We start from the raw sequence: 15433 nt of genomic DNA on the forward strand, positions 1-15433 counted from the left end.
CAAAGGAAACCTGGCCAAGGAAAAACCTCCTCCATGTCACTCTTCCTAAATTAGAGTCTCATCCAATGTCTCCCATTGATCTCAATCAAGGCCTTTAGTGTATCCCTCTTGCACCTCAAGTCAAGAGTTTTCTAGTGCAGACTAAAGGACCCTGGTAAATTCTGATTTTGATCCCCCAGTAGCTATGTTATTTTGTGTCTCATTCTGCAACCTTAACTTTCGATGTAGCTTTTAATGTGGAACAGTAATGAATATAGCTTCCATTTATAATACCTGTCCTCCCAAAAATCCTAAAGTACTTCAGAGACCATCCTGCATTTATCTGCCTCAGTGATAAAACTTCCATTGTTTTCCTGCTCTGTATGTACTGAACCCTCTTTGCCCATCTGGAAAATGAAGCTAAATCTGAAAGAAATTTAACAGCCGTTGCACATCAGTGTTTTTTACCGACTTTTGCTGTTACAATTGGTTGAATTAGCAACTGCAAGTAAAACACCCAGGCTGTGTCTAGACTGGCAAGTTTTTCCGCAAAGTCATCTGCTTTTGCGGAAAACTTGCCAGCTGTCTACACTGGCCGCTTGAATTTCTGCAAAAGCACTGATGATCTCATGTAAGATCGTCAGTGCTTTTGCAGAAATACTATGCTGCTCCCATTCGGGCAAAAGTCTTTTTCCGAAAAACTTTTGCGCAAAAGGGCCAGTGTAGACAGCACAGTAGTGTTTTCCGCAAAAAAGCCCCGATCGCGAAAATGGTGATCAGGGCTTTTTTGCGGAAAAGCGCGCCTAGATTGGCCATGTTCTACCAATCTAGACGTGCTTTTCCGAAAATGCTTTTAACAGAAAGCATTTCCGTTAAAACATTTCCGGAAAAACATGCCAGTGTAGACATAGCCCCAAAGAATTAATCCCTTTTTCTGTTTTGAGTTTTGCAAGAGCATTAACTATTCAGCAATCTTTGCTGAACAATTTGGTTGGTTAATTTTGAGCCTGTATGTTGTTCATGAACAGTTATTTTCAGCCATTTGCTGTTTATTATTCACTGTGTTTGGCTGATCATCCAAGTCACATGGTATTTTCCTATTGCCTTTCTTAAACTATTTAAATATAGAAAAAACAAAGGAAGAATGACAGGGAATAACAAATAGCAAACACTCTTTTTCACAAATAATACTGTTCACAAAACAGGGGAATTTGTAAGTAGGACAGATTTTCCCCCAAACAGTAGTGCAAAGAGTAGCCTGTTCATGCAAATTGTCATGAACAATGAATAAAAAGAGGCACAAACATGGCTAACCTGAGCAGCCAATGGGAATTTGAACAAATGCTCACACACTTTTTCACCATTAACTAGTGAGTTCTGGATCTGGCTCAGGAAAGTATTGAAGCACATGCTTAAATCTATCCCTAGACAGATGTCCATGTTGTGAGTGTTTCAGTAGAATAGGGATAGTTCCCTGAACTGGCACGTCTATGAGTCTAGGAATATTCATAGAAGCTGGCTGAAAATTTGTCCCTGAAGATCTTGTGGCATTTTCATACCAGCAAGGAAGTGTACTGGGTTAAAATGTCATCAGTGTGCAATAACTGGCAACTAAATACATCAATAACAACAAAAGTAAAAAATAATCAAGGAACTTACCGTGAAGACAGTTCCATCATGTTTCAACAGTTTAAATTCTTCAATAACAGGAGCTGGCTTCCCAGTGGCCACACAAACAGGCTTAAACTCTGTGCCAGAATTGAGCTCCACATCACCTGGCAAGTGCATTATCTGAGGTGATACGTCAGCTGAACCTGTGTAAAGAACCCAACAGACAAAACATGACATCTTTTGACAGGTCTTCTCCCCCAGAGATAAAACAGAGCAGGCTAAGAAGTTAAAAAAGCAGCTACGATTCAAATTCCGTGCATATCATTGAACAAATTGTAGACCTTAGGTACAGTGGGTCCAATTCTCCTCACACTTGTACAGGAGTAAATCACAAATAATTCCACCAAAGTCTGGGGTGTTACACCAGTGTAAAATTAAGTCAGTAAAGATTCAGACCCAGTATCTTTTTTCAAAGTATATCAACCACCAACTATATAGTTTTTGCAAAATCAGACATTACATTCTCAGAGTTAATGTGAAACACCCCTGCAGCTTATCTTGGCCCAGGGCCATTACAAGACAGCTGTGAATTCTGTGTAGGATAGAAGCGCTACAGTCTGATCACAATCTCAACCCTTCCACACTTAGGGTACGTCTACACTTGCTCCCTAGTTCGAACTAGGGATGCAAATGTAGGCGACTGAAATTGCTAATGAAGCAGGGATTTAAATATCCTGCGCTTCATTAGCATGATCTCACCGGTGCGTTAGTCCACTCAACAGCTGTTTCGAAAGTGAAAGTGCGCGCCGGGAAGCGTTAGTTGGAACCAAACCCCTTGGTTCGAACTAACGTTACTCCTCATTTTTTGGAGTGACATTTTTTGAGGAGTAACATTAGTTCAAACCAAGGGGTTTGGTTCAAACTAACGCATCCCGGCGCGCACTTTCACATTCGAAACAGCTGTTGAGCGGACTAACACGCCGGCAAGATCATGCTAATGAAGCATGGGATATTTAAATCCCTGCTTCATTAGCAATTTCGGTCGCCTACATTTGCATTCCTAGTTCGAACTAGGGAGCAAGTGTAGACGTACCCTTAGTGAGTGTCAAAGACATTGAGAGTCAGGAAATAAAATAATATGGTCCAGTTCCTCGCCTTTTCCTATCTCCTGACAATACAAAATTTCAGTGGGACTAAAATAGTGTGACCACTTGACCAGATAGATACAAAGTGTGAAAAATCAGGACACTTTTTCAGGGGTAAGGGGAGACAGTTGTGTATATCAGATAAAGTCATTAATATTGGATCATCTGGGCACCCTAGACTAAAACATAGGTCCCATTCTTTTGGGGCAACTATCAGTTTACCAGGCAAAAGTCAATTCCAGGCTGATTTATGCCCTGGACAATTCCACTGAATTCCATGGGACTGCATAGAGTGAATCAGCACAGAGCTTAACTCCCTGACACTACTATGTCAGCCAGTACTGCTGTCTAAGCCTGAACTCTCTGTCTCATGATAAACTGGGGCTTAGAGAACATTAAGAGTCGCTTAGTGCAAGAACATGCCCCATTGAATGGGACAGAAGAAGTGGTAGTGCCCCATGACTATCCGTGTCACCAGTAAGGGCTAGATGTGCAACCCTTACTCCTGTCAGTAAACATCCACACAGGTAGTCCACTGACGTTAATGCCAGAGTCAAAGCCTATGTCAGGAAGGGTTGCATAGTTTAGGTCTAATATACGGAGAGGTATCCTAGACTATCGCTCATAAGCCTGAGACACCAGACATTGTGTGCCTACCAGAAACTGGCAGCCATTGCATTAAGCAAAGGTTTGGAAACAGGTCCTGTGTCCTCCAGAGTGAAACAGAGCGGCTGCCATGGGGTATCAACCATGGTGGAAATGTGATGCCAGCATGAAGATTTGTTTCACTCACACTGGAAGAAGCCATTGACTACAGTGTTACCTTGCTTTACCTTCTTTTTCACATTGTAGACCGTGCCAGCCTAACCGACAGAGGCAGCCCTTAAATCTGTCACATGTTCCCCGATGGTTGCAATTACACTTGAGTTTGCAGTCCGGCCCGTAAAAACCAGATTGGCACTCTGCAAGCACACGTGGTCAGGGTAAGTGTTAGTAACATAGAATGAATAAAAGCAGCTTGCTTTGCAAGTTACAAATCTTCTTCCATTACTTCAGACATTGGACTCTAACGTTCAGTTAATTCCATCCACCTGGACTGAGTTTCCAAAGACTTTTGTGTTTGAAGTATCAATACAGGGTCTTAAGCAGGCGTGTCAATGGTTCACCTGGGTTAATGGTTCACCTGGGTTAGCCCCTGGTGGGCCACTGCCACTATGTTTACCTGCACCTCTGCAGGTACTGGTGATAGCAGCTTCCGTTAGCTACAGATTGCTGTTCTCAGAAAATGGGAGCTGCAGGAAGTAGTGTGGATCGGGATACCCTTTCCATAGCTCTCCTTGGCTGGGAATGGCAATCTGCAGCCAATGGGAACTGCAATCGCCTGCACCTATGAAGGAGCAGGTAAATATAGCAGTGGCACCTTACCAGGGGCTAACAGATTGGATCCAGCCCCCGGACCAGTATTTGCCCACCCCTGGTCTTAAGGATCATGAAACTGACCAAAGCTCTTTTCTGTACTTGTTCTCCTGTGAAGTTGCAAGCACCTTCAGCTCCCAGTGAAACCTTTATTATTATTATTATTTGAGTTGTGATAGAACCCAGGGCTATGGCACCATTGTGCTAGATACTGTACGGACATATAGGAAGACTTGGTCTCTATCCCAAAGAGAGTACAGCCTAATAGTAAATGGAAGCTGAAGGTACCTGACAGGAAATGCTATTGACATAACCCACTTTGATCCCTAGAAGTATGACAGGGCCCTCCAGGCAGGGGTGCTGGTACAGTTTTTAGAGGGCTGTGTGTATGTTGAGAGCCACTGACTCACTGTATATAAAGGGTGTGGGGCCAGCATTCAAGCCAGAGAGTGTGGCAGCAACCCCAGCGCCCCTAGTTCTAGCACCTTTGCCCCAAGGTCGCAGAATTTCTTAAATTTCAGTTAGAAAATCAGCTAGCTTATAAGATACTGGTAAAATTTGCATTTATATCTTTCAGGTGCACACCTCATTTGCTCCCAGCGGCAGATATAGGGCAGGGTGAGTGGGGCGGCTGCCCCGGGCCCCGCGCTCAGAGGTGGACTGGCCCAGTGGGATACCGCACTTTAAATTCCCCGGCGCTGCGCCGCACAGTGGAGGAGCGCATGCGCGGTGTGCTGGTGAGAGAGGAGATGCCAGTCAGTGGGGACCAGGAAATTGTGCTGCCCTGGGCCCCGCAAAACTCTCATCTGCCCCTGTATGCTCCTCAGGGGTAAATCCGATTATTAGCTCCATTTCATAGATTGGGAAATTGATGGTATATGGACTGGGTATTAATACTGAGCAGCAGCAAATTCTTTCAAGGTATCATGTCTATAGCTGTACCTTCATCACATTCCAGGCCCTTCCATCCTGAAGCGCAAGAGCAGCCGTAGGGATCTGGTAGACAGAACATGTAATATTTGCAGCCTGAGTTCTCTGTGCATCTCTCTTTACAAGTTCTGCCAAATGTATTGTCTCCACAAGCTATAGAATGGGGAAAAAATGGCCCATCAATGTCAAGTCCATGAAAGTGCTAGTTCTTCTACTGATACAGCTTTAGGCAACATGAAAGAAATAGAAAAAATTGAAACAAATATTTTAGCCCCAAATATTGGGTCCATTAACATCCATCATCAGGCAAGATTACAGGCATGTCCTAAGCCTCTGCTGCAGCGAAGATAAATTTAAGCAATGAAAGCATCCTTGGATTTTCATCATCTACAAGAACAACATCCAATAGTTCGGATATTCAGGGTCAGATCTTCACCTCGCGCAAATCACCATAATCCCTTGGAATTTGATGGTGCTGACTTAGAACTAAGTCGGATACTAGTTGAGGATCTGACTTAGAACATTCATCAGAGCTTGACTATGGCTGAAATCTTAGATCTAGTGTGAAATCTTAGGCTTACTGAAGCCATTGGTAGTTTTACTAGAATCAGGGCCAGGATTTCACCTCAGGTTTTCTTTCTCTGAGGTGATTTGCAGCAAAGGGTTAAGAAAAAAATTCAAATCTGCCATTATGATTCAGAATAAAACAAAATGAACCTAATGTATTGGATCCCTGGTAGAAAAGTATTGGAAGAGACTGTTCTCCATTCAATACTGCATTGACTTGTTGAATACATGTATACACATACACACACAACCCCCTCATCTTCTTGAAAGTATGTATAATTTCAAGCAGATGAGTAATGCCATTGGCCTCAGTAAGACTTGGTACCTGCTTAAAGTTAGGTGCATGTGTAAGTGTTTGCAGGATCAGGGCCTCAATGGGATTTTACTTTCCTGAGATTACAGGACTGAATGTACCTGTTCTATAGTAGCACAGCTCGGATGTCAGGTCTTACTGTAGTTTAGTTCTGAGGTCTGCAGCATCGCACAACAGTCACAGTGGAAAGGCCTATACATTCTGACATGCATTCCACAAGTCAGAATAGGCTGTGGCAGGCACGCTGACTCAAAGGCAACCATGGGCCCTCCTCTCCTGTGACAAGCAGGAGCTTAAAGCTGGAGTGGTAGGAACTGGGGTTCATTTGCCAACACTACAGTGTAGAAATTAATGATGCAGCTAAAGAGAGAGTATGAACTTACCTTTCTCACATGTTTTCCCCATAAAACCTGGAGGGCAAAGGCATTCTCCAGTATCTTCATGACAGATGCCATTGTTCATGCACACAGGGCAGATGGAGCTGCAGTTCGGGCCCCACTTCTGAGCGTCACAGCCTTTTATGCAAAAGTATAATAGTAAATTGTTTCCTTTCTCACACACAGACAAACTACACAGACCATGGCTATGTGTCTGATCAAAATGGTAGCAATGGCTTTTTATGGAGTACTGCACTTTGGATCCACAGAGACCCTAAAGGACTTTAAATCTATACACAGTATAGTAAGTCTGGGTACGTCTACACTGCATCCCTAGTTCGAAAAATGAGGAGTAACATTAGTTCGGACTAAGGGCTTTAGTCCGAACTAACGCGTCCCGGCGTGCACTTCCTGGTTCGAATCAGCTGTGATTCGAACTAGCGCGCTGGCGAGATCATGTTAATGGAGCGCGGGATATTTAAATCCCCGCTTCATTAACTACTTCGATTGTCTCCATTTGCATCCCTCGTTCGAACTAGGGATGCAGTGTAGACGTACCCTAAGAGAGGGGCAAATGTGTGAGTCTGTATTTGCAGATACAATATATTGACACTTTGTTTATTACAGAAATACTCTCAGGTGTTTATCAGCATCCTGTAGTACAATCCTCAGTTGTAACAGAGCACTTTTAAGAAAGGAAGCAAAGTAGAATTTCTATTTGGAAGTGCAGGAGGATTGAATGCAGGGCGAGCTGCACGGACAGGTATGCAGTAAGAACGTTATGTTTAACATTTCTGCCCTTGTGACAAATGCCAAGAATTTTGACTACAAATACTCAGGAGCTCAGAGCTCCATCGGATCAGAAAGATGGGGTGTTTATAATATGCTAGAAGGTCTGTGCTTAGAATTTCTGGTTTTGTGCCTATGGCTGGCAATATGAGAAATTTGCTATCACAGTATTCTTCTTTAATTGAGATGAAATCATATTAGGGCTTATTAACTCCTGGTGTATCCCACTGCCTATGCTGAAGTTACGCCAGGGATCAGTGAGGCCCACTGTTATCTTTATAAATAGTTTAAAAACAATCAGTAGAAGTGCTAATACAAACTCTTGTCAATTATCCTTTACCATTTCCTAAGTCAATAAGCTACTAAGGGCGTGATCCTGAATCCTGGAAACCAACAAGGATTTTGTTACTCTCTTCAAAGACAAAGCCTTAACTTCCATTACAAGCATAAAGAGAGTGTGAAGGCTAGGCCTGTTCCTGAAAGATGCTGGAAGAACTGTGGGGAGGTCACAGGGCTTAGCAGTGTTCAGTATGTGACCCTCTCTCAGCTTCCTATGATCTTCACAGATTCCTCTGATGCAAAACCATGATTACAAAGGTGATGATGGAAAATTCTAGAGGCAGCTCCAACAACAGAAAAACGTGACTAGAGAAATACAGACGTGGCCTGGAATGTTCAGGTTTAAGGTTGCATTGAATGTGTCAGCATGGCATTTGGATGTCAAAAGCTTCTCCAGGCTCTCTAGACATCTACACAGAATTTTCACCAGCTGGCATCTACTAGGAAATCCTATGGTAAAACCCCAAAGACCAAACTCTGGGTCAGAATCATGCTGGGCTGCCAAGACAGCAGTTTTGAAAGTTGAGCTCCCACCTTTTCAAAAGCACTACTAGCATACACACACTAGGCAGTTAGGGCCAAAACCCCTGCTTGGAATCAAATGGCTTCAGTTTGCACCAACAGAGAATTTGGCCCCTATTTTGCTTTTACAAAAGTTGGATCTTCCTTTTATTGTAATGCCGCTTCAAAAAATAAACAAAGAAGGGTCAACACATAAATGAGGGACACTTACGTCTTACTATCAGCCTGGTATAAGCGGAGGTGAAGTGGTTTCCTCCTATGTATCTGGCAGAGTAGACCCCTGCATCCTGTAGCTGGGCTTGAGAGTAGGTCACTTCTAGCACATTTGGCACTTCATGCCTGGGCACAGAATGAAAGAAAGACCCTGAAAGAAGAGCATACAAACATCATAGTAGATCAGGAAACCCATTCACCCATTTGCAGGACTTCAGATCAGATCAGTGAAGGCGTCTCAAATTAACCAAGCTGACTACCACGCAAAACAATATTGTTGGTCAAGACACTGACATTGTTTGGGGCATTAGACCTCTTCTTTGCCTCTCCTCTAGCCACCGCTGCATAACAGTTGAACAACACAATATAGTAGTTAATGTCTGAAGAATGTAGGTGCAGGGAAAGTTGCTCATTATTACATCAGTGGCACATGCATATGTATAATTGTAAACATTCCCCTTTATGAATAAACATTTCCCTTTTCAGATGGGCTCTGCTCAATGATTTCACATTTTTTATCCATGTATATAGGTGTTGGTCTTTAATTAGGCCCTTATCATGTAAAGTGAATCACAAGCACAGACCTTTACTCCCTTGTGGAATCCTATCGGTTTCTCCATTCCTTAAGCTCAGGCAGGAGGTAAGCTGTGTAGCAATGGGAACCTCAGTTATGTGGCAGAGAGAAATCTCAGTCGGGTGCCCAGCTTCTGGAGTGCTCAGGGGAGAGTTGGGAGCAGAATGGGGAAGAGATCTTGGAAGGCAGCAAGTCAGTGGAAAAAGAGGAAGTGGGGCGGAAGAACCTGGAGTAGCATAGCCCAGGGGATATTGAGGGATACAAGGGGGGAGCCGTAAGATTAGAAACAAAGCAAAGGCACAACAAATGGTGAACTGGAGAGCCAAGAGATCATGGAGGGGAAACTAATACATTCAGCAACTCTGTTTCTAGGGTTGGCAATCTGGCTCCTCTTCTGAGCACTAAATGCACAACACATGATGCTTCCTTCAATTGCACTACAAACACCACCAGTAATTATTTTAATACCATGACACAGGTGCTGCTACCACAGTGATGGGGAGGGGGAAATAAAGTTGTTACCATTTTTGTTGATTATTGCATCTTCCTCTTTTGCAATCTTTTTGATGAAGGATATGTTCACTTGTTCTCCTTTGTTCACTGTAACAGTTAAAGCCACAGGCAGGAAGGAAGCTAAAATAGAATGATCAAAACATGGGATCAATGAATATAAACGAATGTGAATCCCCTATGCTGAAAGTTGGTGAATGATCTACAGAGGAATTATTGCTGGTGACTTTATATGTTTAGGTTTTCCACAAGAGCACATTGATTTCCTTTCCCATTGGCTCTGTGTTTCAGCCAGTGGCATTGTTGGAGTGTGTGGTCATCTAGGTAGTTGAACAAAAAGGGGGTGTAATTAGAAGCAAGAAAAGGAAATTAATAAAAATGTTCATACTGGCTGGATAACTGGAAACAATTCCTACCCAAGAAAGTCAGCCAGTTGTAGAATAATTTCCCAAGTCTTTTTAGCCCTGGGAACATTTTTTACTAGATTGAGTAAAGTACTGGAAAATGTAATTTACTAGGAAAAAATCTTTCACGGGCAAAGAAAGATTCTATGCAGGGTGAAATGCAACAAATATGATATAAACTCTTATGCTCTGGGTCCCATTCTACTGTGGTCCCCTTTATGGGGATGTTTATATAAGATTAAGGATGTGTGAGCTACAGACAAGTATGAATCATGGGGTAAATTGTTCAGAAACTTTTCCATTTGTGTATGCTCAGATCTCCTTGCCCCCGTCTTTTGTGAAAACATTCAAGAAATGATTTGCACGTTTTGGTTTGTACCAAAGATTGTGGGAAAAAATATAGGCCTGTAACTGAAATTTGTTTATCCAAGGAATTAAATTTAATTTTATGTGGGAGTGGAAGTAATTTATAATGCTAGGTCAGAAACAAAAACCAAAGAACAATAACAAACCTCCTTCCTCCCCCCACCCCCAATCTTCTCTCTCCATCAGCTACTCAGTTGATTTTGCTAGAAAAACTTAGATGGAGCCATTTTCCATCAGAAAATGAAGTTCCATCAAAGTCAAAATGCTTTTTGTACTGATTTTGTCAAAAGTGTGTTTAGGAGAAAACCTACCAAAAATCCTGACAATGTTAAGCCATTCCATTTTGACATTTTCAGAATGAGAAATTTTGTTTTTCCATTTTGAAATGACTTGTATAAAAATAGTTTACATGCTATATTATATTATATGTAGTGTCACTATGGCTATGTTGGTCTGAGGATATTAGAGAGACAATGTAGGTGAGATTACATCTTGTATTGGACCAATTTCTGTTGGTGAGGAAGACAAGCTTTCATGCTTACACAGATCTCTGCTTCAGGTCTGGGAAACTAACTCAAAGTCTTACTCCTTGTCTCTCTCCCCAACAGAAGTTGGTCCAATAAAATACATTAATTTCCCCATCCTGTTTCTGCATTATATTATCTACTGTACTATAATATTTTAAAAAGCAACAATCAAAATGCAATGTGTTGTTGAAATTAAGCATTTTGATCGCCCTGAAACATACAAACAAAAAATGTGAATTGCCCTTCTTGGACACCTTGGGAGAAGACAGGTCAGTCCTCACCTGCAGAGAGCCCCCCAGCCTGAAGCAAATACTCACCAGCAGCCACACAACGGAAATACATGCCCAGGAACCTATCCATGCAACAAACCCTGTTGCCAACTCTGTCCATATATCTATACAAGGGTATGTCTACACTACCCCGCTAGTGCGAACTAGCGGGGTAATGTATGCATACCGAACGTGCAAATGAAGCCCGGGATTTGAATTTCCCGGGCTTTATTTGCATAAGCCGGCCGGCGCCATTTTTAAATGCCGGCTTGTTCGAACCCCATGCCGCGTGTAGCCGCGCGGCACGGGGTTCGAACAAGCCGGCATTTAAAAATGGCGCCGGCCGGCTTATGCAAATAAAGCCCAGGAAATTCAAATCTCGGGCTTCATTTGCACGTTCGGTATGCATACATTACCCCGCTAGTTCGCACTAGCGGGGTAGTGTAGACATACCCCAAGTGACACCATCACAGGACCTAACCATACAAGCCATAAAATCAGGGGCTCATCCACCCGCCCATCCACTAATGTATTATATGCCATCATGCAGCAGCCATGCCCCTCTGCCATGTATATTGGCCACACTGGACCGTCTCTATGCCAAGGATAAATGGATGCAAATCAGATACCAGGAAAGATAACACACAAACCTGTAGGGGAACATTTTAACCTCCCTGGACATCCAATAATGGGTTTGAAAGTAGCCATCCTATTACAAAAGAATTTCAAAACCCAATTACAAAGGCAGACACCTGAACTGGAATTCATTTGCAAATTCAACACTATCAACTCAGGACTGAATAAGGAACTCAGCTGGTTAATGCAATGCAAAGGCAATTTCCCCTCTTGGGATTTTCATATCACCAAATGCTGTGAATAACCCACTTCCCCCGACTTGATTAGCTTCATTAATACAATCAACTTCTTCCTTATATATACACCTCTGCTTCTATAACTTCCACTCCAATTCATCTGATGAAGTGGATTTTATCCACAAAAGCTTATATCCTAATAAATCTGTTAGTCTCTTAAGTGCCACAGGACTCCTTGTTGTTTTTGCAGATACTGACTAACATGGCTATCCCTCACAGGGCTAGCTCAAGTATCTCTATCCTAACTGGGAATTGCACCCTAACTCCAAGTAGAGGGTTGTTTAGCTCAGTGGCTTTTTGTTTGAAATGTAGATAGCTAGTATTAATTGTTGTTTTTCATGAGAAATTCACTTTACAATTCAGCTTTTATTTTTCCTTTCAATTTTCTTTGTGTGAGTTGTTTAGTTTATCCATGGGACCTTTTCAGCATTGTTGTAATGGAAAGGAACCACATTCATTGGTGGGCTCAGTTCCAATGTATTTTTAGCCTGTGATCTACATTTCATGAATTATTTTACAATATGAGCCCACTCCTTAAAGAGAAACAATGAACTTAGTTGCAGAAATGCCAAAGCTCTCTTTGCTTTATACATCTATAAATCCAAAGCTGTCCCATTTCTGCAGAGTGATTCTACTGTGCTACAATGTTCTCCCCCTCAGTCACTAGGAATAGTTTCTATACTATACAAACTATTGGCCATGCAAATCTGTCCAAGCACCAAGGCTACCTGCAAAATGGCCCTCTACTTTGAGAATTTTATATGTAGACTCATGTAGAAAAATATTCTTCCTGTACTTTTCCACATTATAAAAGTCAAGATTTTTAGAAAAAGAAGAGCTTAAATTAGGGTATGTCTACACTACCCTCCTAGTTCGAACTAGGAGGGTAATGTATGCATACCGCACTTGCTAATGAAGCCCGGGATTTGAATTTCCCGGGCTTCATTAGCATAAGCGGGGAGCCGCCATTTTTAAATCCCCGCTGCTTCGAACCCCGTGTAGCGCGGCTACACGGGGCTCGAACTAGGTAGTTCGGACTAGGGTGCCTATTCCGAACTACCGGTACACCTCGTTTCACGAGGAGTACCGGTAGTTCGGAATAGGACCCTAGTCCGAACTACCTAGTTCGAGCCCCGTGTAGCCGCGCTACACGGGGTTCGAAGCAGCGGGGATTTAAAAATGGCGGCTCCCCGCTTATGCTAATGAAGCCCGGGAAATTCAAATCCCGGGCTTCATTAGCAAGTGCGGTATGCATACATTACCCCGCTAGTTCGAACTAGCGGGGTAGTGTAGACATACCCTTAGGCACTTAAGTCCATATTGAGGCACAGAAGTCCCCAAAAAGCATATAAGCATGTACTTAAGCATGTGAGTAATCCCATTAAAGGCAAAAGGATTATTCATATACTTAAAGTTAAGCACATGCTCAAGTGATATGATGGAGAGGAGCCCAAAGCAATTGCTAGATTTCCAAAATTGCCAACCATTCAACAGCTCCCATTGACTTCCATTGGGCACACAATGCACCTTTCAACTCATTTGATGCCAAGAAACTATATGTATTTAGAAGCCTTTAAAATTATTCAGACAATAACCGTGGAGAGGAACAAAGCCTATTTGTCTGCTACAGTGGCTTTGCCAATCACAGACCTTCCCTAACCTCCCTTTTCTCTCACTATAGCCTTTAAGAGCTTTGAGAATTTCTACCATGCCTCTTTCTCATCCATCCAGCAGCCACAAGTGGCTTTTCTTGTGGCCACAGCCTCCTGGGCAATGATTTTGGGAGGTGGGAGAAACCGCAGCTACTTCTTAGGGGCCACCTGCAGTGGCTGGGTCCCTCCTCCCTCTGGAGACACATAAGCTGGAGGAGCAGGCAGTCAGTGAGTTCTCCACCTTCCTAAGGGTTGTGGGGTTGGGTTTCAGCCCTGGGATGATGAGTGGCAGGCTGCAGTCATGGGGCTGCAGGCTCTGTCCCAGGTCCTGTCTCCAGAGTGTGGGACTTTGGGTTCTTTTCCCAGGCGATGCAACCATGGGTTTGACCCTGAGCTCGCTGCCCCATCACCTCCAGCTCCTGCTGCTTTCCCAAGTGCTCTATTGCCTCTGCACCCATCTCCCCAATCCAGGGCTACATTTGTCTCCAGGCTTGCTGGGGCTGAGTAAATCTGCTGTGAAAACTGAAAAGTGCTCTCTGAGACCACCAAAAATGCTGTTGTGAGAAACGCTGTACTGGACAATGCACAGAATAGGTTGATGAGAAACACAACTCAAAGCATTCCATCCAAAGTTTATGGCAAAGATCATCTGATAAGCAGAAATACTCAAGGTCCCCAAAATGCCCCTTCCAAATCAATGTAGATTATTTCCCTTCTGGATAGAACAGATTTACTGAAGGTGATCCGTGTGTTGGGCTCTCAAGTCTTGATTACTGCAAGTCTCTGTCCCTACCTAGGCATGTAGCCATTAACTGTAAAGAGCTACAATGGGTTCAGAATCCGTCATTTCATCTTCTGAGAAACTCCAGCAGTCAAGACTTGCTATCTACACTAGCTCTGTAGATACAAGGCCAAGTTCCAGATTTTGGCCCCATCTTCAAAGCCTTTCACTGGTTGTTACCTGGTGGTCTGCCTCGCCTGCCTGACCATGAAGTCGTCCAATGGTCACAACAATAGAACTGACAGCCTCAAGAGTGAGACCTTTCTGGGTGACAGGCCTGAGAATCAGGAGTGCACTCCCACAAGACACCAGAATAATCACTTATCACCTTGAGAGCAAAATGCGAAATCTACTCCTATCTCGCCTGCCTACTCCACCATCACTTTACAACACAGAAACTTCAGCCCCTGCTCACTCGAGAGAGAGGACAAGTGAAAGTGTTGTTATATGTTCCCTCTATAAGTTTCATCATCTTGACAGTGTTTGTGCAGAATAGCAGCTGTGCAGGCTGAGGGCTGATGTTTGAAATATTGGTATCATAACATACTATGCTAAATATTAGTGATGGGTGAACGTGGAAAGGTTTGAATTTTTAATTAAGTGCAGAAAATTATCTTAAAGTTCCTACATTTCTCTGGAGCATATGCTAAGCTCTTTGCTTTGGAACTCAGCCTGGAAATCACATGAGATCAATACATATGAGATTTCTAGTAGGAATAGGAATGGTCTAGGAAACTGAACATAGCAGTAGCTCCCAGCTCTTAAATACACCTCTCTCTCTCTCTCTCGCTCAAACTCTCTCTGGATTTTATTCTGTTGCCTTCCACCTTGGTATCAGAGCACTTCCATGTAAAAGACAATGGCATTAGTGAAATCCTTGGTGGTCTGCGTGGAGTCTCTTGGCTTGTCTACACAGCATAGCAAAGTGCACCTGAGGAAAGTGATTTATAAAGTGCTCTGTTGTGCTCTGCTCAGTTTAAACCTTGCTGGTGCACTCTAAAAAATACGTAATTCCTGTTGTCTTTCAAAGTGCTCCAGCAGGGTCTACAGCAGCATTATTTTGGAATAACTGACATTATTCCAAAAGATCTTCCTTTGATTTCCTGCTGTGTAGATTGTTCCATAAACCAAATTAAGCTATTTCAACTTCAGCTACACAATTGACATAGCCCTGGTGTGTAGACATGCCCTTCGAGTGCATCATGTTAAAGCAGTTTGCTGTGTAGACAAGCCCCTGTTTTTTCTCAGATTGCAGATATTACTTGAAGTAAGATGCA

The 15433-nt window shown here is 43.0% G+C and overlaps 1 protein-coding gene across 2 annotated transcripts in view; it reads right to left on the reverse strand.

Moving 5' to 3' along the window:
• TEK (TEK receptor tyrosine kinase) overlaps positions 1 to 15433 on the reverse strand; it is an 85339-nt gene that overhangs the window by 35123 nt on the left and 34783 nt on the right. For both annotated transcript variants that reach the window (XM_014575592.3, XM_006127248.4), the window contains exons 3-8: positions 9298 to 9408; positions 8200 to 8352; positions 6345 to 6476; positions 5094 to 5234; positions 3569 to 3697; positions 1639 to 1793 (exon numbers count right to left, since the gene is read on the reverse strand). In XM_014575592.3, the coding sequence (XP_014431078.2) occupies positions 1639 to 1793; positions 3569 to 3697; positions 5094 to 5234; positions 6345 to 6476; positions 8200 to 8352; positions 9298 to 9408 (821 nt within the window). The remainder of the gene's footprint in view (positions 1 to 1638; positions 1794 to 3568; positions 3698 to 5093; positions 5235 to 6344; positions 6477 to 8199; positions 8353 to 9297; positions 9409 to 15433) is intronic.

This window comes from Pelodiscus sinensis, chromosome 6 (genome assembly GCF_049634645.1).
Source record: "Pelodiscus sinensis isolate JC-2024 chromosome 6, ASM4963464v1, whole genome shotgun sequence".
In the NCBI taxonomy this organism is placed as follows: domain Eukaryota; kingdom Metazoa; phylum Chordata; order Testudines; family Trionychidae; genus Pelodiscus; species Pelodiscus sinensis.